This window comes from Sycon ciliatum, chromosome 1 (assembly GCF_964019385.1).
Source record: "Sycon ciliatum chromosome 1, ocSycCili1.1, whole genome shotgun sequence".
NCBI lineage: Eukaryota > Metazoa > Porifera > Calcarea > Leucosolenida > Sycettidae > Sycon > Sycon ciliatum.
In genome coordinates this window covers 74,834,768-74,861,855 of record NC_088643.1, presented here as the reverse complement: position 1 = coordinate 74,861,855, position 27,088 = coordinate 74,834,768, and the positions used below count along the sequence as shown (strand labels likewise).

Below are 27,088 nucleotides of genomic sequence, written 5' to 3'. Positions count from 1 at the left end.
GAGGGGAAGGGAGGGAGGGGAGAGGGGAAGGGAGGGAGGGGAGAGGGGAAGGGAGGGAGGGAGGGGAGAGGGGAAGGGACGGGGGGGAGAGGGGAAGGGACGGAGGGAGGTAGGGAGATAGGTAGGGTGGGGAAGGGACGGAGGGAGGGAGGGATGGAAGAAGAGAAGGAGGGAGGGAGGAAGGAAGTGAGGGAGAGAGGGAGTAAAACTATGCAGTTCAAATGGCCATGGAGGAAGATCTGCCAGTGCTTCTTAATAATAATCTTTATTGAAAGGATTTTCCAGAGGCGATGGCCTGTCAAGGGGATCTCCTGACGCAATAGAAATCATAGTATAGGGTGTATGGTGCCGGATGAAATAAAGATAATCTACTTGTAGAAGTATGGTGAAAAAGGAGAAGGACAAAATGTTACGAGTTATGACTAACTGTCCACCAACGTAACCAGATCTTATACAGTCAGCGAGTGAGACAAAATGGCACAAAACTGACAAGGAGTACTGAGACATTCTGTATTTTCTGCATTTTGTCCTCCTTTTTCACCATAATTTAATTGGCTCACCATCGGAGAGAATGAGGATTAATAGTGAGGAAACTATATGCATAATGAGCGATAAGAACAGGAGTGGGTGATTCGAAGTAGATATACCACTGCAGTCAAATTTATAATCCGTCACGTGCAAGCGAAATTGCTGCTGAAATTTAGGAAGGGAATCTTGGGATGTCAGCCTTGCTGGAAGGCAGTTCCACAGCTTACTGATTTTATCCAGAAAGAGAGAAGAAGAGATGCGATTATGAGAATTGTTTAATCTGCATGTGCTAGAAGAGATATTGATGTCAAAGCGGGATAGATAATCTGGGTGGAAATTGATATACTTGAACAACACAGTGATGGAAATACAAGTGCGTCGAAAGTGAAGGGATTCCAAATTACATACATAGCCTATTTTAAAAAATTATTCTTCGATTCATAGCGATCAATCATCAAACTCAATCTTGGCTTATCGCGAGAGCGTTACTTAAAAGTGCGTCACTTATCACGAGTAGACTGTATTATTGTTAGACATGGGTGTCGATAGCATGGCTTTCGTGCTGCAAGTGTAAGCGATGGATGTTTTACTGGCTTGCGTGTGTGCTGCTTTCCAGATGACAGTGCTCAAATATTGGATATGCGTGCCAAGCATGAGAGGCGCAATCGACGTTTGAGACTTCTGACTTCTGGTCTAGTGCGAGAGCTCTTAAAGGAAGCGCCACTGGGAATCAAGGATAGCCTGCAAAAACAGCTGAAAAAGGTTGGATATAATTTTTACAAACAATTCCACTGTACAATCCCCCTCCCACATGCCAGCACACCAAGGCCATAACAAGGAACACTGAATGCCTCCCCCCCCCCCCCCCATTTGATCGTTCTTAGTTACAATGCAGTTGCGTGGAGTACATAGACTTTTAATTGATTGTTCTTTTTCTTCCTCTTTTTTGTCCTTGCAGGATGTAGCTGTTTTCAGCTTGTTTGCCATAATTTGCCCAGACATTCTGGAGAGAGATTCCGTGGCCAGCTCAGATGAAGAAGAAACAGCACAGGTCCGGAGCATGATGGCTATTGTTCCATGGCGTGCATTTGCTCATGACATGAGCTTTGCTATGCTGCAGTCATTCACAGTACGTCTGGAGCACATGCAGTTGCCGCGCTATGCAGCGCTCAGAACGATGCTCATGAGCATTCTGCAAGAGTATGTAAAGAGTGCTGGCGGTAAGGGACGACAAAGCAATGATTATGTCCTGTGTGTGTGTGTGTGGGGGGGGGGGGGGGGTATGTGTGTGTGTGGAGGGGGGGGGGGGGTGCGTGTACATGTGTGTGTGGGGGTGGGGGGTATGCGTGTGCATGTGTGAGTGGGGGTTTGCGCGTATGTGTACGTGCCGTCTACTGCTCCTGGAGACCAATTCAACAGACCTATCCTGTGATGTAACCCTGAAACCGATGACACTGGTAGCTTGTGTTAGAAAGTAATTGTTGACTGCCACTACTGCCTAGCATACTCATTGCTAAACTTTTTTCCTTTGCTCGGTCTTCATATTTGGAGTCTGGTGCCATGGAAGCAATCAAGGAAGCACTGAACAAATTCCATGCAACCGAAATTCAGAAAAGCAGGCAAAGAAATACCAGGGTGAAAGAGGCCACACACGTCGGGCAGTCACGTGAAGGGGTGAAATCCCCACAGGCCAAGGTCCAGCCACACAAGTCGCAGCACCTGAAACCACACATGTGCGAGGCCCCACTCAGCTCACTCGCGCAGGGCCACACCGGTATGGATTTTGGCGCTTTTCTTGCACCTTCGCCAACTATCCGGAAAAATATTTCGCGATCGTGCACGTGTTGATGATTTTGTTTCTAAGTTTGTAGGTTTTCTCGCACACGCACACACGCACACACACATCCAAGTACTGTACTTTGTATCTTATCAGAGAATATGCAACCTGTGTAACCTGTGTGACCTGTGTAACCTGTGTAACCTGTGTGACCTGTGTAACCTGTGTAACCAGTGTGACCTGTGTGGCCTGTGTGACCTGTGTAACCTGTGTGACCTGTGTGACCTGTGTGACCTGTGTAACCTGTGTAACCTGTGTGACCTGTGTGACCTGTGTAACCTGTGTGACCTGTGTGACCTGTGTAACCTGTGTGACCTGTGTGACCTGTGTAACCTGTGTGACCTGTGTAACCTGTGTGACCTGTGTAACCTGTGTGACCTGTGTGACCTGTGTAACCTGTGTGACCTGTGTGACCTGTGTGACCTGTGTAACCTGTGTGACCTGTGTAACCTGTGTGACCTGTGTAACCTGTGTAACCTGTGTGACCTGTGTGGCCTGTGTGACCTGTGTAACCTGTGTGACCTGTGTAACCTGTGTAACCTGTGTGACCTGTGTGGCCTGTGTGACCTGTGTGGCCTGTGTGACCTGTGTAACCTGTGTGACCTGTGTAACCTGTGTGACCTGTGTAACCTGTGTAACCTGTGTGACCTGTGTGACCTGTGTAACCTGTGTGACCTGTGTGATTTCTGGGTCTGAGCTCGCAGACACACACGTTTGCGTTCAGGTCAAGTGCATCTTAATGTCTCTGTTATACCTATGTAATGGGTGTACTTCTGAATCACACACGGCACCCAGTTACAAAGTCTTATGCAGTCTAGAAGTCCATTGTGCTGCAAGTCGGTACAGTATTTGGAAAGGGCGGTGGGGGGGGGGGGGGGGGGGGGGGGAGTGTAGGCAAGTGTTCTGGTGTCGGGAGAAGACTCTTTGGTGGTGCTGTGTGCCTATGCACAAAGTGTGTTTGTATTGCAGCTTTGCGTGTGGGTGTGCATGGGTGTGTGGTGTGTGTGTGTGTGTGTGTGTGTGTGTGTGTATGTGTGTGTGGGTGTGTGGGTGTGTGGGTGTGTGTGGGTGTGTGTGTGGGTGGGTGTGTGCGTGTATGCATGGGTGTGTGTGTGGGTGGGTGTCTCCACTGTGCAGAGTGTGATGATGCTCTGTCTTGGCAGCACACCATGGCCGATGCAGTGGATGCACTACCTCAGAACGTTGCTCTCAAGGCCAAGCTCTTCCAGTGTGGCTACACGGCTGCCATGTGGACTGAGGTGAGGTGCAGTGGTGCAGGGTGCGATGTGCTGTGTGCAGGGTGCGGTGTGCAGTGGTTCAGTGTGCAATGCAGGGCCGGCACCACTGGTGCGGCTGGTGCGGCCATAGCTGTACCAGTTTTTACCAATTTCAGCTTTCACAGATTGTCCAGTGAATGATCAATTGTGTGCGGAAGTACTAATAAACTTGCTGTCCTCGCTAGAGTCTCTCCCTCCTAAGCTGTTTGTTGTGTCCTGTGAGGACTACTGTGCTCACTGTATACATGTACAAACACACACACACACACACACACACACACACACACACACACACACACACACACACATGTATGTGTTGCTGGCGGCGGGCTGTATGTAGCTGAAACAACCAGATGTGATGCCGCTCAGTACTGAGCTAGAGATTCATCCTCCGATGGCACTGAAATAGTTGGGCACGCGAAAATGATCGGCCCTTCAGCCGACCCGGGGCCGTACCACCCCTCGGGAGCTGGCTCCGGGCCTGCAATGTGCAGTGGTGCAGGGTACAGTGGTGCAGGGTACAGTGGTGCAGTGGTGAAGGGTACAGTGGTGCAGTGTGCAGGGTACAGTGGTGCAGGGTACAGTGGTGCAGGGTACAGTGGTGCAGGGTAGAGTGGTACAGGGTACAGTGATGCAGAGTACAGTGATGCAGGGTACAGTGGTGCAGGGTACAGTGGTGCAGAGTACAGTGGTGCAGGGTACAGTGGTGCAGGGTACAGTGGTGCAGAGTACAGTGGTGCAGGGTACAGTGGTGCAGGGTACAGTGGTGCAGGGTACAGTGGTGCAGGGTACAGTGGTGCAGGGTACAGTGGTGCAGGGTACAGTGGTGCAGGGTACAGTGGTGCAGAGTACAGTGGTGCAGAGTACAGTGGTGCAGAGTACAGTGGTGCCGGCCGGGTACAGTGATGCAGGGTACAGTGGTGCAGGGTACAGTGGTGCAGGGTACAGTGGTGCAGGGTACAGTGGTGCAGGGTACAGTGGTGCAGGGTACAGTGGTGCAGGGTACAGTGGTGCAGGGTACAGTGGTGCAGGGTACAGTGGTGCAGGGTACAGTGGTGCAGGGTACAGTGGTGCAGGGTACAGTGGTGCAGAGTACAGTGGTGCAGGGTACAGTGGTGCAGAGTACAGTGGTGCAGGGTACAGTGATGCAGGGTACAGTGGTGCAGGGTACAGTGGTGTAGGGTACAGTGGTGCAGGGTACAGTGGTGCAGGGTAAAGTTGTGCAGTGATGCAGGGTACAGTATTGCAGGGTGCAGTGTAGTTGGCCTTGTCATTGTGATTCACTTGACACTGAGGAGGCATTCACTGATGAGTTGTTGTGATATTTGTGTGCTTACTGAGTTGTGCTATGGTGCTTACAGACACCCGGTGATGGTCACTTGCCTGTGAAGCCACTGACCACTGTCACTACGAGTGGCACGCTGAGCCACGAGGAGAACTTGCGGCAGAACTTGCTGCGCTGCTACCAGGAGTATGGCGAGATCCTGCAGCAGCTGCACGTCACTCACGTAAGCGAGTCGGTGTGCTGACTGTGCGTGTGAGTGAGTGCATTTCCTTTGTGCGGTATGTTTGCTGTTGTCTTTAATTTACCATGGTGCGACCAGACAGCTGAGGCTGAGGCTGAGGCATCGTGGGAAACTGAACTGGCGGTGGCCAAGCCGCTGCGGGACTGGAACATGACATGTTGCTGCACAGTTTCGGCTTGCTGTGCGAAAGCAACAACCTGGCATGGGTTTGCCCGTTCTTGTCCTTTTGCAACTCTCGACTCACCCACTTGTCCTGCATGCGGGCGACGAAGCGTTCTCGGATACGATCATCCTTTGAGCCGGCAAACTCACAATATTCAACAGCTTTGTAGAGAGCGCGCACAAACTCCTCTACTGTTTGGCCGGGTTGTCGGACCAGCTGTTCGAATTTGGCTCGTTCGTGAACGACATTGGTGGAGGGGCGGAAGTAGGTGTCGATAGCTTTGACGACCTCATCGTACTTATTCTTATCGTCCTCGGATAGTCCGAGTTCGTTACCGATCCAGGAGTCCACTTCTTGCTGGAACAGCTTCTCTTGATCATCACTAAGTTTCCGGGGGTACTCCCCAATGCCGCTGCCGATGCGTCCGGTAGGTGGCTTTTCGTCCTTCCACCTCCATGCTGCTTGCCAACACTGCTCAGCTGCTAGCCACTTTATCTGACCATCCTCGACAGATAGCGTCACGTCCTCACCGTCTTGCACCACGCTAACACGCCGAGACGGGTGCTGATCCGGCGACTGCAGAGCATCACTAACGACAGACGACACAGGCTCAGGGTCACTGGCGGTTGACGAACCAAACAACACGGACCGCAGATCACCTGACTCAGAGTACTGCAACCTGACGCCACCGATGGCACGGACAAGGTCAGATCCCAGCAACAGGTCAGCATTAATAACCGACAGCTCAGGAACTACAAACGCAACAACACGGGTAGGCGGCAAATTTACGGGTCCATCCAGGCGACGAATTGTTAGTGAAATTGACCCCGAAATCGGCAGGGCTTCGCCATCCAGGGCGAGGAGCTTCTCCTGCTTTACCGCCGACACTTGGCTGCACATCTTAGCCGCACGTATAAAGCCAGACGACACTAGCGTGCGAGCCGACCCGGTGTCCAGCATGGCCTCTCCACGGCACCAGTCATCCGGCTTGGCCGACTCCACGTCCACATAGATCCTCGGCAAGGGGGCAGCTTCAGTGGACACCGCACACAGGCACTTGTCACTGCTACTATGCGACGTACCAGCAGCCGCCACATGTTCTGCTGCCTTGGCTTCTCGCCACTTCCTTCTCTCAGGGCACGCTGGCTTTGCATGACCAGGCTGATCACAAAAGTGGCACACTACTGGTCCACTGAAACGGGGCTTCTGCTTCTTCTTGAACTCTGGGCAGTTACGCTGGACATGCCCAGGCTGATTACAGTTATAGCAGACAACAGTACTGCGAGGTCGGTGTACACCTCCGCTGTAACTACTGCCAGTACTGGTACTGGCACTAGCAGAAACGCTCTGGCTGAACCTGCTTGTGTACCGAGCATCGGTCTCACTGGCTCTGAGCGCACGCACACGCTCTAGACACGCAGGTATCGTCAGTGACATTCTCAGCTGGCGGCCAAATTCGGGCTGTAGGCCAGCGATCAGTTGCTCGATCACGATCGGATCCTTGCTGGCGGTACCACCCGGTTTGTGCCCCGACAGCGCTGCATAACGCTGCAAATCGGCCACATACGCGTCGACACTTTCATCCACACGCAAACAACGGCGCTTGAACAAATCATACGCTCTGGACGGCGTCACACTGAACGCACTCACTAAAACTTTCTTGACCTCTGCTTGTTTGCTTTTGTCACTCTCTGCCATACGAGCAAACACTCGAAATGCATCGCCCTGCAAATATAAAGGTAAATGTTGCATGCGTGCATCTTCGTCGGACCATTCCTTGGCAGTGGCCAAAACTAAAAACTTTGCCCAGAATTCCTCTAGGTCTTCACCATCCTTGCCAGAAAACGGCTGGACAAGATACTTGGTAGACATGATTCACTCGAGTATTCCACGAACACACAGTAGGAACACACAGTAGGAACTCACAGTAAGAACTCTCGTCTCACAAAATAAATAAATCACTACGACACTCGTACTCCGAAAACACTTTCCCGACTCTATCCCGACTCTTTCCCGGGTTTCGGCACCACAAAGTTGTGGGAGAACTGGAGCTATCTAGTCTCTCTATCACCCCTGTTGCCTCGCTGTCGGCACGAGACAACTGCACATCAGGCAAGTGCGCGAGCAGAGCACGAGAAATAAGCGTGCGGGTGGAACCAGTATCCACGATAGCAGTTGCTCGATAGCAACTTCCGCCCGGAGACGAGACATCTGTGTATATGCGTGGTAGTCCGCCGCGGGCATGATTCTGCAGGCAGAGCACCTTGTCTGCGCCGCCCACAGATGCTGCTGACACGCCGTTCGCCGACTGCGCCTCCAGCCACTTCTTCCGCTGGAAGCAGTCTTTTTTTACGTGCCCGGTCCTATCGCAGAACACACACTGCAGTGTTCCTCGGCTGGCAGTCCGCTTCGGGCAGTTCCGGCGGATGTGCCCGGGCTCATTACAAAAGTAGCACAGTGTCTTGGCCTTGGGAGCTTGTCCACTAGCGCTGGTGCCACCACTGCTGCTGCCACCTCGGGGCGCAGCACTGCCACTGGCTGCCGCTGCCATCCCCGTATCAGGCCTGGACGAATCCACAACGGCTAGGGCACGGACCTTGCTCACAATGTCCGGTACCGCGAACTTGACGCCAGCGCACGAGAGGCGAATCTGGCGCTCCAAGTGGACAGGTAGCCCCGCCAGCAGCTGTTCAATGATGACGGCGTTGTCATCACCATCGCCGGAGTGGCCGGCCGCAGACAGCAGGCGGCGCAAGTCCGCAACATACGCCTCAGGCGTCTCATCCAGCCGGTACCGCCGGCTACTGAATTGGCGATAAGCATCTCCTGGTGACACTCCAAATGTCTTTTTCATGACATCCACCACCTTGGCTTTGTCTTTCTTGTCATCTGTCGGCATCTTGGAGTACACTAACAGAGCATCTGACTCCAAGAACAGGGGCAGCCTTTTCATCAGCTTTTCCTCGGTGTCCCAACCAGAACATTCGCCGATCACCTGGAACTTGACCCAGAACATGTCCCAGTCGTCGTGCTTACCCTTGAAGGGCTTCACAAATCCGTCAACCTTCAACGACATTACTACCCACTAAGGTAACACAGCCCTACAGGCTACAAACACTTACAGAACGAGAAAACTGAAAAACGAAGAAACAGCCCTGAACGGCTCAACCTCAAGCTAGGGTTTCGGGACCAAAAGTTGTTGCCTAATCCTCCTCACTACTGTACTCCACAAACCACCATTACCGTCGCTCACACAAACCAGTGCACCAAGCGACCAGGTAGGAGAAACAAAGTTAAGTTAAGATATTTACAAGAAGATTACAACAAGAAAAAGAACCAAGAACCACGATCGCCAAATCGCTGTCATCAGCAAAACGTGCCCGGGTGCGTGCATTGGCTTACGTGTACATCAGTGCATGCGTGCATTGGCTTACGTGTCATCAGTGCGTGCATGCATGAAGTCTTTGAAGATCAGAAAAGCAGAATGATCACAACTCATGCATGATGCATCGATGAGTCATAATTATCATATCAACGGACAACGACTACGTAACCATGGATATAATAATGGCGACAGCAAAGTTAGTTCCGCGTCCAAAAGCGCAGGTGCAACAAGGAAAAGTCAGAGTGCAGAACAAACAGAAATTCAAATCGAAAGGAGATAAATATTGCAAAGATGAAGCGAATCGGTTTGGTCTGTCAGAGGGTGCTTGCGCCCAGCGACAGGGTGACAGCAAACCCTGTCAGAGAGAGAGTCATTGTACAGAATAGGAATACATAGAACGCAGCACGCAATGGAGTTGCTGTGGAGAGCGAGAATGCAAGCAACAACGTAAGTACTATCTATGCAACTACTTGTAATTATATCGGCGTATTGTTATTGATATTATTATCCGACAAACACGCACAACACACAACAAACACTGTATCGTAACAACGCACTCGTAAATGATGTTATCACAACGACACTCGTAAATGATGTTATCACAACGACACTCATTCTATTTCACCCCTCTTCGCCCAACACAACACACCAGCGCAAACGGCAGCCTCTTGGTGGAAATGTGTGAATCACGAAAAATGCAAGTAGGAAAAGGAGAGAGAACAAGAAAAGAACAACAAGAACACAAAATCACCAGCACTTTGGCCAGGAAAAGACACGTCTAAAACATGGCATCCAAAGAGCAACCGATAGAGGCCCGTCGTGGCTGAAGCTGCTATTGCAGCGACAGCCATCACGGCCACCATTGAATGCAGAAAATAGATCAGAAAACGAAGTCGAGCAACAGCAACTCGAACGAAGCAAAGAAAACAACAAAACCAGCTACGCGCGACTACGCGCAGCAAGCAAAGGCATAGCGATGACATCATTAGTCACGCGTGAACACAGAATCTAGCATGCGCATGCAGCCTTAAAGGCCTTGCAGGCGCTGGCGCAATAAATAATGAAGTCAAGACACAAATAAATAACACAACGATCGACGAGCGATCGTTGCAGGAAAACAATTACAATTCAAATATACTACTTCAAGGAAAGATGAGAAGTGAAACGACTAGCACTAGAAGAAATAGAATAGAATATAGAACAAGGACAATGGAAGCGGACTACGGATGAAGCTACAATGAGGTAAGAGGCATGACACACTGATGACAGATGTCACCACAACAAATACATAATCGTAATGTTTGTCTACACACACATTGTATCGTCACACTACACACATTGTCATATTGTCACAGTAGCCACCTGGGTTTCTCCAGGGTCTGAACTCAATTTGGTTGCGGCACGAAAACGAGTAGAACACAGTTTCCACGCTGGCCACTGGTCTGGTGAACTGAAGTCTAAAGGCGCTGGAGTGTCCAAACGCATCCCCAGATACACCACACTCTGAGCTGGATGCAGGGAAGACTTCTCTTTGTTCATCTGAAGTTGGAAGCGGCGAAACAGAGCCGTAACTTGCTCTGTTAGCGAGGCGCACTCCTGGAGAGAAGCCGTGATAAGCAGCCAATCGTCTACGTAGGACGTTACTCTGGCACCCAGCGACTATTTTATGTCCCTCGTTACTTCCCGGATTGTTTTCGTGAATGCCCACGCACTGACTGATAGTCCCGCACTGGCTGATAGTCCCCACGCACTGGCTGATAGTCCCGCACTGGCTGATAGTCCCGCACTGGCTGATAGTCCCGCACTGGCTGATAGTCCCCACGCACTGGCTGATAGTCCCGCACTGGCTGATAGTCCCCACGCACTGGCTGATAGTCCGAATGGAAGGACGCAGTACTGGTAATAGTTTCCGTTCCACTGGAACCCAAGGTATACCGGGTGTGCCAGCACCACTGGAACCCAAGGTATACCGGGTATGCCAGCACCACTGGAACCCAAGGTATACCGGGTGTGCCAGCACGTGGAAGAAGCCGTTTTGCAGGTCGAGGGAGCTACACCAGTCTCCTGGTTGTAGGATATCCTGCATCGTGTCCAGGTTCTCGTACCTGAAGCCTGGTGCCACTACGCACTGGTTCAGGCACTTAACATTCAAAATCATACAGAGTTTTCCATTTTTCTTCGGCACCGTTGCTATTGGAGAAATGCAATGCGGTGATGTTTGTGTCTTCTCGATTGCTCCCTGTACGAGCAATTCTTGTATATGAGCTGTGATGAACTCTCTGCTCTCCTTCGGCATTGGCCTGTTCCCTTGGTAGAACGCTGGCTGGTGCTGTTTGAACTTTATCGGGAAACCATTGCTCAACCAGTCCAGGATCATAGGCGAGGCACCGATCCTTGCCCATTCCGTTGTGCCCACTATCATGACTGCCCGAAATGCTGTGTACCGCGGTCTCTGCCTCTTCCTCGGTGGGATCGATTATAACTGGGGTGCGTAAGCAAATAACCTAGACAAAAGAACAAAAGAAAAGCCAGGCGGGCAGGTACGGCTAAAGTCCGTACAGTACAACTGGCATGCCACATGGTTCCAGACAGCGCGGCCAGATGAATGCATGCATGGATTATGAGTGACAGAAAGGGAAACAATGATCATAGGTGCACACACTAACTTCACAGTGGGGATGTGCATCCACTACGATGGTGTGGGGTGGGGTTGTTTGTTTGCAAATGTGTCATATTTAATTGTATTCCTTTGCTCAAACGCTCTAAACCCTGCTTGGCATGTTTAAGCATGGAGCTTTTGCAGTTCTGAAGGCGAAACTTGCCCAGGATGCGAAATGCATTGCCTTGTTTACATGCTCCCATACAGGGAATAGTCATTGATAACACCACATCTTGCAAACGTACTAGTAGTACGAAATAGTGGTTGCGACTTCGGCGATGATTTGTTTGACTTGACACTTGACTGACTCACGACTGCTATCCAGAGCACACGAGAAGTCCATCGAACCTTCGACTCGGCGAAGTAGTATATTGATTATTTTCCTTGAGAAGTTTTGCATCATTTGTCTGGGGGCTGCAGTCAGTGCTGAGGCGAGCGTGCCTGAGGATTTTGGCTTTTCCGAAACCTCTTCGTTCAAAATTCCGAAAGACGCCTCATGCAGCTTCACTATTTATATTTCACGTTTGCAGGCAACTCGCCCACACTCAAGAAAGCACTGCATTTTTCACTCCTCGTTTTAAGTTACTTGTTGATAGTTCGAAACACCATATTGCACATGGTAGTATTGAGTATTAGCATAGTGAGATAAGCACGAACCGTACGGCTTCTAGTGTCATGCTGGTGGCTGCATACTTGACCTTAGCATGCTGTCTCCCTGTTCTGGTTTCTTTACGATGAGCTAGCTGCTGGCTGATAGGTTTGTCTTGGTAGTGATGCCTGGTGACTTTTTTCTTCTATTTTGTGCGACCGTGCATAGGTTGACGTCGATGGAGAGCAGGTGAAGGTAGTTGATCTCTTTGATGACCGACTCTCTCTGGAGCAATTGAGGGTATGTGCTGTCCTTATTGCATGCACGTATTACATGTTTTCTTGGCATATTGGCACTCACTTGTAGAGGCCGTCCGTAAAACAACGATATTTCTTTGAAGATACAATTGTGTAATTTGAGGAGGGGTTCGAAATGCTACTGTTTGCTTGAAAGTGAGTTGGAAAAGTAGTGATGCGCTCTTCGAAATATAGTTGCAATGGTCAGTGCACACGTGTATTCATTGGGAAGAGGTTGGGTGGGGTACGGCACCTTCCAGGAGGAGGAGGATGTTGAGCCGGTTCTCCATCACTCCATTTTCCTTTCCCGAAGAAAGCACAGTCATAAGATGACGATTTCTGCTATTGCTTCAAGCAACCGGATATATTGCACTTGTATTGATTGACCTGACCACGCGTTCTGGATATGTTGTATTGCCCAGCACGAGTGTATAGATGTGCATGTGGCCATTCGTCAAGATGGTGCCTGAAATGGGAGTAGTAAAATATTGGTTGAATCTGCATCTGCCGTGTCCGTGCACGTGACCTCTTTGGCAGGCCGTCTTTAAGTGTAGGATAGGTACGCAAGCCTCTCCGGCTCAATTGGAAGAAGACAGGGCCTGACGGCGTTATGAAAAAAACTTTGCCTTGCTCATCTCACAGCCAGCAACAACAAGCGCAGAATCGTCAACCTGCAGTTGCTCGAGTTTGCGCAATGGAAATTGAGACTCGTCTGGTGAACTTTGGAAGTCTGCTTATTTCGCCAGACAGTCAAGGCAGGGGTCAAGTCCAGCTGGGCCCAATAGTCCGCACGGCATAGTGAGAAACCCATAGTCACCGATTGCAATGACTTCTAGTTTCTTCTCCTGCCATACAGTGATGTTGAGTTCTTCAATTTCAGCTTTATACTGCTGCATGGTCGTTTCCGTATTAGCCGGCAGGTCCTTTGTCGCAAAAACTAAAAACGGAATAGTATGTGTTTGAAACGAGTTTGAGTGTTTCAAGTTAGCAATCTGGAACATGAGTTTGAAACTCTTGTTGCCGTGGTTGCCACTAACTTTTATCCTTACGACCTTATCTCATCCGACAGGATATGGTGCTGCTGCCATGCATGCACCAGACCTCCTACCTTATCATGCGTGTCCAGATAATGTCTAACTGCCTCAACAACACTCTCTAAGCGAAAGTATTTCAATTGGAACAGAGCATGGAATTTGTTTCCGTATCGTACTTTCACTTTCGAGCCAAATGCTGTATCTTAAATCACCGTTTCTGAGAGAGGTCTACGGTAAATGCAGGTCAGCCTTTATTGCTCAGGCACTCCCTGATTCTGGAACAAGCCCAGAGGCCTTCAGCAACTCATGGTGCTCCGCTACTTGCTGGGATCTTATCTCGTGCTGGAGCTGTGTGTGGTTGTCGAAGCTACCGCCTCTGGTAGCAGTCCTATCACTATCCACCTCTTTGGTACGTCTGCAGAGCGTACGGGGAGAAGCAAGCTCTGAAGGTACTCGGGGTGTAGTCTGCCGGACCCATGCTAGCGCATTGTTTCCGACTCTTTGTTGGAATGTTCCATTTTCTGAAGTACACGCAACTAGTTTGCTCGCCAGGCGTACAGTTGTGTCCACCGCCAGTTTGGACGGGGAACACTGCAAAACTTCGCTCAAAGTGGAGTTTCTGTTGGGACCCTGCGCTGTGAGGCATTGCAACTTGCAAGTGCAACTGTCACAATGCTCGCGTAATTGACACAATGTGACCGTTTCCCTGCAACCTTCAAGCGCACGCTCACCCTTAATTAAAGTCGCAAGACACTGGCAAACCTGCAAGTGACTCAGCTGCGATACCAGCTTGTGAGGCCTCAAGCACAGCAAAAGAGTCAAGTCTTTTCTGCGGGAAGGAATCACTCCGAAGGATGCATGCTACACAGAATAGCTTTGTGCAGCACAGAGTGTCAGTTTGCTCTATCACATTATAGTATGACATATAGCACACACACAAAACTGGTGCGAAATCAACAACGGCCTGGGTCGGCAATACATCTGCAGTATGTTTGTACGATGGTGTTGCTCGTGTGTAAAAGTCATCTTCGGCCATATCACGGCCATATCACGGCCATGTGATGTACCGGTAGATTGTGCAGTTGCTGAGACGACGCATTGTGTGTGGCGTTGTGACGCTTTCTGGGGGCGACCACCCTTCAACAGCTTATTCACTTTACGAGCATCAGACCAGCTGTACGAAGGCTCACAACCACCAAGTCTAGAGAAAGCTTTCCCTTTTACAAGTCAAATGCATAATCCTTTACAAGATAATGCGTGTTTGAGCCCAACCTTTTTGGCCGGATGGATGAAAACGTCCTGCCACTCTCTCTCTCTCTCTCTCTCTCTCTCTCTCTCTCTCTCTCTCTCTCTCTCTCTCTCTCTCTCTCTCTCTATCTCTCTCTCTCTCTCTCTCTCTCTCTCTCTCTCTCTCTCTCTCTCTCTCTCTCTCTCTCTCTCTCTCTCTCTCTCTCTCTCTCTCTCTCTGCATACACCAGATAGGATACTTCATTTTTTGTAGTCTTTTTGGTACTCATACTAGCCATAGTAATAGAATTAGGACCCCTTCGCCACAAAAAAAACAAGGGCGCTACACAAACTTTTGTTAGGTTTTCGAAGAGAGCAAGAATGAAACCAGCAATAAAAAACAATCTTGGTTAGCGGGAAAATTCTGCACACACCTAAAACAGACGGCGCAATAACAGTTACTGACAATTCTAAGAAGAATTCACAAACGGCTGCATACGGGAAAACGAAACTAAAAGAGGAGGAAACACACACAAATTTGCGAATAAACAAGGCTATCGAAAGGAGATACTGTAAAATTGCAAATGTTAGCGCCGGTGATATTTTAGCAATTTTGGCAAAAGGAGTGTTTTCTCTAAAGTTTTGTCGTGCCGATAGAAATTTTGCGTGTACAATACAGTACTAATTTAACTCGGATACTGAGCCAGTAAATATAATTAAAATAGAAGAAGCCCTGCCATCGCACTTTCTGACTGCTTATTATCTTGTTACTGTCGTGGATAGTTGCTTCATAACTCGTTTCCATGTGATTTCTTCTATTTGAAATTGTTAATGCAGTACTAGTCATCTTTTTTAAACTCTGAAACTCGGATCCCTAAACTATTTTAGCGTGAATTGGTCCTGATTCAGAAAACACCAAAAATGTCACCCGCTAAAACGAGCCGTTCTACAGTAGTTGAAAAGGAAACTACCGTATTTTCTCTAACGAGAGAGCTTGGAAGCTCAGGGCCCTACGCTATGCTTTTTTGCCTTGATGACCTAGACAAAAAAAAAGCATAGGGATGATATAAATTCTTTAAAAAATTCCTTTTTTTAAGGCATAACCTGGGATTCGAACCCGCACTATCGCGTGCCCTGCATGCATCCCCCGATACACTTCGCATACATACTAATTCTTCCAAGTTGTTTCACATTGTGATCTTGCATTTGAAAGCCCTATTTGAATATGCATTGTGGCCAGCCGTCTTTGATGGCACGGTACGGTAGGGGATAGGTACGGGACAGGTACGATTGAGGGTAATACGACACCGTCTAGCTGCCCGCAATATTCAAATAGGGCTTTCAAACGCAAGATAATAACGTGAAGCAACTTGGAAGAATGGGTATGAATGCGAAGTGAATGGGGGAATGCATGTAGGGCGATAGTGTGGGTTCGAATCCCAGGATATGCCTGAAAAAAAAAGGAGAATTGAAAAATTTATAACATCCTATGCTTTTTTGCCGTCAGATACGGATAGCGCCAGGCGTGACACAAACACACAAACAAACAAATACCAAATTAAAGCTGTGTGGACCCTGGCTAGCGCCAGACGTTACTGAAGTAACGTCTTTTGCATAGCTACGGGAATAAAAGCCCAGTCTCCAATAATGACCCGGGGTGAGGGTGGTTTGAAATAATAAGAGCAGTGCTGCACAGTCTCTAATAGTAGCGCGGGTCACAATTGGAGTATGCAACAAGTATATTGACTGCATATAAAACAGCAGTTCAACATGCCAAGAACATATTAGTAAAGAGGTTTTCGGTCTACTGCTTCCTCCCTGCGCCAATGCTGTTGTGAAACATCTGTTTTGACAATATTCCTGAGTTTAGGGTTGAAAAATCAGTCTTGATATGGTCAGTTTATGCCTGTATAGACTGGAGTTGGCTTGATAGTTGACAATTGAAAAAATAAGAGCCCAGTCTTCTATAATAGCCCAGTCTCTAATAGTAGCGCGGGTAGAGCTGTCACTGAAAAAATAAGAGCCCCGGGCTCTTATTAGAGAAAATACGGTATGTGGCCTTGAAGACTCACAAGCTCTCCAGATGACTCCAATATAGGCTGGTTTAGGCGTTGTCATGCGCTTAGTTCTAATTCTTACGGTATTTCCATTGATGTACGCACAGGGTTGTACGTGACCGACTGGCCAGAGTTGATGCACTGGAACGCCCGTGTCTGATCATGCTTTCTGTATTGTTTGGGTTTTGTTCTGTGCTGTTGTCAGGGCCGGCGAGCGGTTGCTTGTCGCTGTATTGATCAGAATCTGAACAAGAGTGTCTTTGAGAATCTTGCCGTCCGCAAGGTAGGTTATCATTGTTTAGTGTTTCCTGTTACAGGGCTTGCTTACCGACACTCTATGATCTGCTGACTGTACGTTTTCATATCTTGTGGAGTCCTTGGTACTGGAAAGCAACAACATTAATTTTCTCACAGCCTAGTTTAATATTGGGGCGCATTATGTACTTTACCTGACTGCTCAAACTGCCAGTAAAGGTTGAGCGGACTGGGATGAAGGTGTTGTGGGTGTAGTGCTCAGCGGCACTGTTCGCCGATATGACTGCTGTTCACTGTTGCACAAGTGTACAAGTGTAGTACGGGGAGCCTCATGCGAACCAATCTACTGAACAGAGCCTCATTTGGCGACATCCCTATCATTCCGTTACTTGTGTTACGAATGTCGAACGACACCTGCTGCAGACGTCGGCTGAACCGTGAATGGGGCTTAAGCCCTGCCATCCGCTCCTTTGTAAGCGGTGAGATCGCTCCACCATGCCCCTGAACTGAGCATAGCGCGGGCTTGACTTGATATGATGAATACCTAGGTGTTGGAGGAAAGTTGCCATCTCTCTGGTGGCAAACTGCAGACCATGGTCTGAGACCAAGTGTGCAGGCAAGCTGAACCTTGCGAATGCCTCCATTAACGCACTCACAACGCTGGTGGTCGACGTGCTTTGCAGTAGGAGCACTTCCAGGTAGCGCGAGCCATAATCAGTGAATTAAAAGCCGTTTTTGTCCTTCCACATTCACCAAGTCTACTGCGAGCTTCTCCGTACACCTATCTCTGAAGGGAGAAGCTCCTGATGCTCGTTGCTATGTTTCCTATAGCATTCAGAACAACGGTCGGAGTGCAATGTGGCATCTTTTGTGACACCGGGCCACCAAACCTGACGTAGGAGAGATTCCAGGAACACCGCTCCACCTGGGTACCCCTCATGTGCTAACGCCATAACTGCGGTACGAAGCGCTTCTGGGATGACCACTCTCGCATTGAACAGCACGACGCCGTCTGAGGCTGAGGGCTGGTCACTTACGATGTAGTACGGCTCTTTACTAGCACTCGTGGACCCCTGTCTGGACGCCAGCACTCGTTGCGAAATGCTACGCAGAATCGGGTCGTCTTGTGTGACCTGTGCAACCTGCTCTCCAGCACCATACCAACAAACCCCGCCCTAGACTTTGTCTCAGCAGAGCGGAGCCCTGGACAAGGCACGCACACATAAGAGCTGTTTTCCGGGTACGTGCAACGACTTGTAAGTGTTGGGCATGAGAGACACCAGCCACCAGTGAAGCCGGGGAGGCACGTCATCATCTGTACGATGGATATCAGGGGTTGGTGGTCGGTATGTACATTGACGTGTCGCTCAAGCACGTATCACCGGGAGCGTTGCAGCGCCAACACGACTCCCAATACTTCTCTCTCTAGCTGCGAATAGCAGGCTTCTACCTCTATCTCGTCCTTGAGGCTGAAAGGGTGCATCGAGCTAGCAGAGCGACAGCCACTGCATCTGGCTTCATGGCTATGCTGGCCGGTGCAATGCTGACTACATTTCCAGACTCCGTCAGGTGGGCCGGCACTAGTAGCTCGAGTTCCTTGATTATGTCCTGGCCGAATGGCACTCGGAGGGAGCCCTTTGGCACAATGAAACAGGCTATGGTGCAGATACGATTGCCAGATGACAAGGTGACCTCTGCCCTCTCCAGTGTGCTGACAACTCCCCCGTTGTAGGCACGGAGAGTTCGGTCATTGCGACGAGTACAGTAGGCTGCACTGTGCCGGATGTCAGCATTGTTCTGGTTGCCATGAGTCCCATGACCCCATCACATACTCGCCCTTCAAACATGTGTGGTGCAGAACCGTAACGAGTGAGTCAACCTGGCTGAAGCCGAAAGACAAGGTTTGACCTTCAGACACGAGAAAGTAGAACTCTCTGGTGTCAAAGTTGTTGTTCATGTAGTTTGACAAACTTCCCATGTTTGTAAACTGCGTGTACCGTAATAATGCACATAGAAGCACATGCGCTTATAAATGACTTTTTGTTACAAATCCAATTTTCGCCAACTTGACTTGACGCTTGACTGACTCACGCAGGCAGCAGTCGTGAGTCAGTCAAGTGTCAACTCAAGTCGGCGGAAAAGCGCGAGCTCCGGGGTGTTAAGCGAACACCTTTCCTATAAAATATAAATCTTCGCCAAAGTCACTACCACTAATCTGATTTTCAAATTAAAATGTCTTTCACTTTTACGTGCATGTGCGATCAGAGTTCGTTTGCCAGAATCTTTGAGTTTGACTTGTGGATGTCAGTTTCATGGTTCCAGTATGCTGTTTGCAGACTTTTACCCGTGATTGTGTCCGAGTGAGAAGTTTGGCCGTGATTTGCCTATAAGAGCATGCGCTTTAAAGTGAGTGTGCCTGTATCCGGATACAGGCATGTGCGCCTATTTGTGCTAAGTAAACTCTGTACCTGTGCATGATCCAGAAAACTGCTGAGGTGTGTGCTGTAGCAAGGTGTTTTTAGTGAATGGCTTTTCCTTCTTCTTTCTTTCAACAGCTTTCTCTTTTGACGCGAGAAGAGAAGATTGAATTGGAGTGTGAAGAGATGGTAAGATGCCGACTTGCTCTACTGTACTGGCACTGGTAGTTGTGATAACAGCAGCAGCTGCATTCGCCACTGCTTCTTGTCAAAATAGGTCAACTTACATGTGCATAGTCGCAGTGGCATTCACTATCCTGGTGTTGCCCATGTGGCTGCTCGGGTTCACCTATGCAAGTGTCGCCTTGCAACATGCAGCAAATCTGGTCGAGTCATTTCATCAAAGGGGGGGGGGGGGGGGGGGCGGGGGTGATCTGGAGACTGTCAAGCACAGAGTAGCCCAGTGCAAAGTATCAAGGATTCAGCTTTCTTGTATTGGCATAATCATGTTGATTTTGTTGCTATAACTGCTGCTGCTGCTGCTACTGCTGCTTGTGTGTTACCAATTAGTTGTTGCTCTTGAAACAGGTGTATTTGCGTTTTGTTGCTGTGTAGGTGAAGAAGGCAGAAGTCTCTCCAAAGGCATTCAGTGTTGTGCTGCACACATCACTGTTTCACACAGCACAGTGAGTCTGTTGTCCACTTTAGACGTATGATATGTGTGTGTGTGTGTGTGTGTGTGTGTGTGTGTGTGTGTGTGTGTGTGTGTGTGTGTGTGTGTGTGTGTGTGTATGCGTGCGTGCGTGCGTGTGTGTTTATCCATTTAGCAATTGTTGCCATTAGTTGAGCTTTCAGTGCACATATATTTGTTCGGTGTGCCTTGTGGATACACTTCTATTCCAGACATTGGATCTAACATGCTGTGCGTCTAGTGAATGTACTAGTAATACTGTGTTTCACAAGTGCTTTGCCACAAGACTCAAGAAGATTGTTTTGGGAATGTCATCCCAACCGCTCTGCAACCTCCGTATAAGTACGTTGTATCACACACCTGGACCAGGTAGATTTGATCAAACAAGATCAGACGTGAGTGAGATTTACAGAGCGATTCGGAGGCTTAAACTGTAATATGGAGGCAGGCTTAGAATCGGCTATCAAGCAGGGTTCTCAGACTCTAGATGTTCAGGCATTATCCGGCATCGAAATAGATAGTGTGTCGTAACGGAGCGCCTCGGTGTCATTGATTTCCAGCAATACCGGTATTGAATATTGGCAATGTTGGTTCTAACGATGACAAGAGCGACGATTGCAACGACGCTCTTTTGGCCACGGTGGCAATGACGTCTGCTAGGACCATCAGAAGTGTCTCTCAGGCGATGAGTCGTATCGGATAGCCAACGAAAACATTGCTATTAGCAATGCTGCAGAGTATCACAGGCGACAGCCACTGACTCTGTAGTAAATGTGTACGTGAGCAAACATTCGAGTCTGCGCTGGGTGGAATCCACCAAAAAGGACATATTTTCTGTGTTGTTATTTGACCGGTTGAAAGTCTCTCTTGAACGTACCCTGCTACATGAAATAGATGCAGTATTGGACAACGCTGCGCCTCTGTCAATCATCCGGCCATACCGCTGTGTTAGGTTTTTTTAGTAATTTTCTTGTTTTCTTGTTTGTTTTGTACCAGAACTTGCAGTTGTGGTATCATTGGTTATTTTCTTGTGTGTCTGTCCTGTAACAGAATGTACAGTGGTAGTATCATTTGGTTGTTTTCTTGTGTGTGTTGTTTTGCAACAGAACCTGCAGTGGTGGTATCATTGGCTGTTATGCACCCAACGGGGAGCACTGTGAGAGACCGCTGGAGGTACGTGCGTGGTGTGTGTGTGTGTACGTGTGTGCATGTGCGTATGCGCATGTGTGAACGGGCTTGCGTATGCATGCGTTTACACATGCTCACATCTACAGTTATGTGTAGCGTACTGTGTTGTTGTGAGATGGCTCTGTTTGTGCCCTGTTGTGGTTCCACTCGAATAATTCATTGTTCATTGTGTTGGGTGGTTGCCTTGTATAGAGTAAATCCCTGTGCTATCAAAGCATACTCATCACTAACATACATGTGTGTACTGTTTGACTTGAGCACAGTGAACTGCAGTGGTTCTAGTCCTAAACTTCATGTCTGTTATTGTTGAAAACTGCTTTATATCGTTGTCTCAGATCGGTCTTAGAGCTGACAATGCCCTGGCAAGTATTTATCTTGATGGCATGGAGATTGAGAATGTGGAGCTGGTCTTTGGCGAAGAAGGCACACTTGTATACAAGGCCTATAGCAATGGTCACCCGTATGATACCTCAGAGGTACGAGCCCATCTTCGTCTTGATGTGCATGTGCCTTTCGAGTTAGTTATTCAGCGCAGCTGCTTTCATAGGACCCTCTCCCCTTTGTTGTTTGTACATGTGTGCTGCCTACTCTTCTCTGTTGGCCTAGTTGTTTTCTCTCTCCAACTTTGCCCAGACAGGTTGAAGAAACAAATAAGTACGTGATCGTACTACTGAATGCAACTCAGCGGATGCACACATGGCCTTGCACATATGGCTCAAGCACTACTTTTGATTTTACTTTCATTGTGTAGAGACTTTATGCATGCTTGTGTGTGGTGTGGTGTGGTGTGGTGTGTGTGTGTGCGTGCGTGCGTGTGTGTGGGTGTGGGTGTGCTTGTACGTATGCTCGAAATTCCATGCTATTCAGGTGTGGGTTGAGTTCTTCCAAGTTCTTCTGAGCAGCGAGCATCCAGCTGTACCTGCACTGATCATCCAACCAGGCTGCCCTAACACTCAGACATGGCTGATGTTGAACAGGTGAGGAGCCACTCACAGGCCAAGGCATGTTAAAAGTGGTCTTTCACACTCTAGCGGCCCATTCACACATGTCGCCCGAATGCGCGTCCCGGCAGCTTGTGAGCGCAGGATTTGGTGTGGATTGAGCACAATCTGGACTGAACCTCCCGTTCTGTACTCACTAGCTGCCAAGATGTGCCTGGGACGGCATATACCCGGGCATGTGATTGGGCCACAAGAGCAGTAGGTTATCGCAATGTGCCTGTAGACACCACTGACTACTACTGTCACGAAAAGGACAAAAGGGAGAAGAACCTTGCTCCTGGTATCAAGTTGGTAAGGTTGAATTGAAAATGATGTGAAAGACGGCCGAGCAGTGATTTTTCGATGTTGTCATTGTGATTTCTGCAGGTTAGTAGAGCCAGTCACATCTGGCTTCCATATCAACTGTTCCTATGACTTCTCACCAGAGTGGCGGACCTATCTTGATAGCCGGTGAGTTTCTCTCATGTTTTCTTTTCTTCAATCCAGCCTGCTCTCGACTCGTGATCCACAAGTCATCTTTTTTGCTCGCATGGACATTTCAAGTGTGTCCTGTGTTGCACTTTTAAGAGCTGCGTCTGTGATTGCTGCTCCTGCTTGTACAATGAACTTGAATGAGGTATACATGTACAGACAGCCGTGTCTCAATCGGTGACTGGAGGACTACCGGCATCAGCACTATGTAGCTACATGTTAATACGTGTATATTCGGTTACTAATTGACTAATTGTAAACGTGCATGTGTTTGTCCGGTGCTGTGTGTTATTACTGTGTTTGTTGCGAGTAGTCCTGAACGAGTTCGTGGCGGCGTTGACATTGTGCTGACCCCGGGATTCAGCAATGAAGTCAGACGTGGAGATCGGGCACTGCGCCGACTAGCCAGTGTGCAGAAAGTATGTCATTGCATTGTATCTACGTGTGCATGTGCATTCGAATGTTTAATATCTCGCATTGGGGAGGGTTGGGGGAGGAGGATTTTATGTATGACCTGCATTGTGAAACCCTGCTTTCTTGAGCTGTGCACATGTTTTGCATGGGCATTTGCATTCTTTGATGGTCGTCACATCTCATTGTTTTGGTAGCTTGCACCTGAGCCAGGATGTACCTTTGTCTTCAGAAAGGCACCGGCTTACTCTAACCTACTAATCCTCTTTGTGTATCCATTCTTTCAGGACCTGGCTGGTCTGGTTTTCACCGACTTGATGACTCGACTTGTTGAGGACGACTACTACCGACAGTTTCGGTAAGGACCCACTCTCCCTACCTGAGGATATTTGTGCTGTAATCAGCCATCCATCAGCAGTGACAATAAACATGACGGTGGTGTATGTACACTTGACGCTGTCAATCTGCATTCGCACTCTCCGTGTCACCGTGTGCCACATCTCAGACTGATGATGCGGGCTGGCACTGTGGCAAACTTGCCCTCGCCTGGCAGTATCCAGACAAAGTGCCTTTGCAAACAACTCGCACCAAGAGTCAATACTGGTGAATGTCGGCGGCATTGCAGCCGTGTTAATCACAGCAAACATGGCGCTGAGGCACTGCGGCAGACGCAATCGGCCTTGAGCAAGCGCTATGTAGTGGGAATGCTCTCCACAAACCATGGCTCAGTGCAGCAACAACAGGGACATGCCAAGTATGGTATCAATGTCGCTTCTTCCATCGTTGCCGGAGAAGGAATAGCCAACCTGGAGATACTGCGTCAGGGCCATAGGCTGCATAGGCAACTCACAAAAATTCTGTTGTGTTGCCGGGTGCGAAACGTTTGCAAAAAATACAACAGCGACTATTTTTTCTGGCAACAAAGACATAATATTGTTTGGCAGGGATGTGAGAAGGTATGCATAACCTGTGTGTTTTGGCCCTGTGCTTCCTGATTCTTCGCTGTAGGTTTCTTGGCAGATCACTGGCTCAAAGTGTGGGTGCAGAGATTTCATGCAGGGGTGACAGTCCAGAGGCAATCCTGTCAGCCGCGTTCAAGTATGATGTGTACCAGCGCAAGCAGACGAGAGAAGGCGCAGAGATGGTCAGTACTCGTAGTAGGAGCTACAGCCTCAGTAGTGGTTAGAAAACCTGAAAAATGTGAAAATATTGGTTCCTGCGTATGTGTTGTGATCAATGTCCAGATAACGTTAGGACACATTTTTGTTTTGGTATCTTTACGTTTGTCTTCATACACAGTCACACTTCATGCGGCATGTTTCCTGTCTTACCTCCCTCTCAATGTGGTCTGTTCTTGGAGCATTGCATACACTCTGGTGTTGCTCACATACCTGTAAACGTATTATTAACCCTTTAAGAGCCGCCCCATACTTGAATGCGTCGTAAACGACGCATTCAAATGCAAAACTTCAAAAGATCGTAACTCAGTCTAATCTCGCTCAAATCCATCGATCGAAATATCCAGGGCGAAGAGAAAACTCTCACCTGTCGGGAGAAACAATCCGCGAAGCGCTGCGAGCAACGGTTCCCGAGATAAATCACTCGTAAGTTGAGCCGCGATCGCGGCAATTTCAAAAGCGCGCAGTGCAACTTTAGTATTGAGATTTTTGAGACTTTTCGTCACGCTGGTTTACTCGAATTTGCACGGGTTTCACTGTTGATATTGTCAAGGGTACACAGCAAAAAAATTGGAACTCCACGATCGAGTAGAATGAAATATCTGGAGCGGGACGCAATTGGACGCATTTGGGGCATTTTTCGTACTGTCGCTGCGATCTAGCGCTGGATAGACGGTGTGCTGGCTATCATGATCGACCTCATTCTCTTCCTCTCGCGAATACCTTTCCAGGAAGCCCTAGATTGTGAGGATTGAGTGAGTAGAACTGAAGCTATGATCCGAGGAACATGAAAAAATGCAGATTTTTGAAAATTTCCTGTGGCTCTTAAAGGGTTAAAATTAAAGGGGCACTCCGGGAATATTTTCGGTGGTGTGTTCTCTTCATGGGGGCCTTATATGGCCCCCAAGGAATGGTGAATCGCGAAAACTAGACCCAAAAAGTCGATATATGAAGCCAGGGAGGGCCAAGTTTGTCTCCTCTTTTGATGGTTTTGATGACGTCACGTGTGATTAGTATTCAAATTCTCTGCATTTGAAGATCTTAGTTTTTTTGAATTTTCTGGTGATGAAGAACGATGTTTGGTCAACATTCCCAAGCTTCACAACTGAGACCATACTCTAAGGAACCTGAAGGACCTCCTGAGGTGCCCCTGGTAGAAGTGCAGCCTGATGAGGGCCAGGAAATTGGAGCGGACGACTTCACTGGTCGACAAGGAAATAACGATTGGTGTTCCTGCCAGAAATGTGGGGTGATGCAGAGGGCAGTCGATTACCTTCGCTGTCGAGAGAGCACTGCAGCTGTTAGCATTGACAGCCCTTTGACATGTGCTACACATCACCCTGACTTCGCGTCAGCTTGTCTAAACAAAACTGTTCTGACCATATGCCTCACGGCGTATAGAGAATTTCGGGATCCTCGTACTCGGACCAGTGAAGTCGTCCGCTCCAATTTCCTGGCCCTCATCAGGCTGCGCTTCTACCAGGGGCACCTCAGGAGGTCCTTCAGGTTCCTTAGAGTATGGTCGCAGTTGTGAAGCTTGGGAATGTTGACCAAACATCGTTCTTCATCACCAGAAAATTCAAACAACTAAGATCTTCAAACTTAGAAGTTGCGACTTCGGCGGTAATAGTCATAAAGTTGATTGTTCCAACTAGGAACACACGCTTCTTGCCGAACTTGACACTTGACTGACTCACGACTGCCATCCGGAGCACACGAGGAGCACGTCGCACCTTCCACTCGGCAAACCTGCAAGAAAGCACCACTCCCTGTTCAATACACGGTGTTTCGGGGAATTCACCCCTCATCGGTTGAGCTTGAGTAGGCTGAGGAAGATTGTGCCTGAAAAGCACCACTTATATACTGCTCTCCAGGCCAAACCATCACCAGGGATACAAACTTACAGAGACGCTTTGTTTCCAGCGCGACAAACACCCCGTGAAGCTCCAGGTAGCTCACAACTCCATGAGCGACTCTGACTCACGCTGCTACCTGGAGCTTCACGGGGTGTTTGTCGCGCTGGAAACAAAGCGTCTCTGTAAGTTTGTATCCCTGGTGATGGTTTGGCCTGGAGAGCAGTATATAAGTGGTGCTTTTCAGGCACAATCTTCCTCAGCCTACTCAAGCTCAACCGATGAGGGGTGAATTCCCCGAAACACCGTGTATTGAGCAGGGAGTGGTGCTTTCTTGCAGGTTTGCCGAGTGGAAGGTGCGACGTGCTCCTCGTGTGCTCCGGATGGCAGTCGTGAGTCAGTCAAGTGTCAAGTTCGGCAAGAAGCGTGTGTTCCTAGTTGGAACAATCAACTTTAAGATCTTCAAATGCAGAGAATTTGAATACTAATCACACGGGACATCATCAAAACCATCAAAAGAGGAGACAAACTTGGCCCTCCCTGGCTTCATATATCGACTTTTTGGGTCTAGTTTTCGCGATTCCCCATTCCTTGGGGGCCATATAAGGCCCCCATGAAGAGAACACACCACGGAAAATATTCCCGGAGTGCCCCTTTAAAAAGTAGCTGTGCGGAGGTGCACTATATTACGCAGAGATAATGTTCGGTTCTCTGGGCTGCTTGTATGGTCGCCCCAACAGGACTCGGTTCTCTGGGCTGCTTGGCTGGTCGCCCCAACAGGACTCGGTTCTCTGGGCTGCTTGGCTAAGCCCCAACAGGACTCGGTTCTCTGGGCTGCTTGGCTGGTCGCCCCAACAGGACTCGGTTCTCTGGGCTGCTTGGCTGGTCGCCCCAACAGGACTCGGTTCTCTGGGCTGCTTGGCTGGTCGCCCCAACAGGACTCGGTTCTCTGGGCTGCTTGGCCGGTCGCCCCAACAGGACTCGGTTCTCTGGGCTGCTTGGCTGGTCGCCCCAACAGGACTCGGTTCTCTGGGCTGCTTGGCCG

General features: G+C 49.0%; 2 protein-coding genes across 2 annotated transcripts in view; one reads left to right on the top strand and one right to left on the bottom strand.

Annotated features, from left to right (window-relative positions):
- The window catches only part of LOC135805433 (uncharacterized), a 60,149-nt gene that overhangs the window by 23,059 nt on the left and 10,002 nt on the right, over positions 1 to 27,088 (top strand). The window contains exons 21-35 of the mRNA XM_065319464.1: positions 1,145 to 1,290; positions 1,487 to 1,748; positions 3,503 to 3,624; positions 5,004 to 5,150; positions 12,193 to 12,264; positions 16,784 to 16,861; positions 19,389 to 19,439; positions 19,866 to 19,936; positions 21,048 to 21,114; positions 21,465 to 21,605; positions 21,997 to 22,106; positions 22,497 to 22,580; positions 22,915 to 23,020; positions 23,300 to 23,370; positions 24,021 to 24,156. Coding sequence (XP_065175536.1) covers positions 1,145 to 1,290; positions 1,487 to 1,748; positions 3,503 to 3,624; positions 5,004 to 5,150; positions 12,193 to 12,264; positions 16,784 to 16,861; positions 19,389 to 19,439; positions 19,866 to 19,936; positions 21,048 to 21,114; positions 21,465 to 21,605; positions 21,997 to 22,106; positions 22,497 to 22,580; positions 22,915 to 23,020; positions 23,300 to 23,370; positions 24,021 to 24,156 — 1,664 coding nt within the window. The remainder of the gene's footprint in view (positions 1 to 1,144; positions 1,291 to 1,486; positions 1,749 to 3,502; positions 3,625 to 5,003; positions 5,151 to 12,192; positions 12,265 to 16,783; positions 16,862 to 19,388; positions 19,440 to 19,865; positions 19,937 to 21,047; positions 21,115 to 21,464; positions 21,606 to 21,996; positions 22,107 to 22,496; positions 22,581 to 22,914; positions 23,021 to 23,299; positions 23,371 to 24,020; positions 24,157 to 27,088) is intronic.
- LOC135806753 (uncharacterized) lies at positions 4,008 to 4,944 on the bottom strand. The gene is given in 2 exon segments (XM_065320977.1): positions 4,008 to 4,559; positions 4,561 to 4,944. Coding segments are annotated over 2 exon segments (936 nt in total).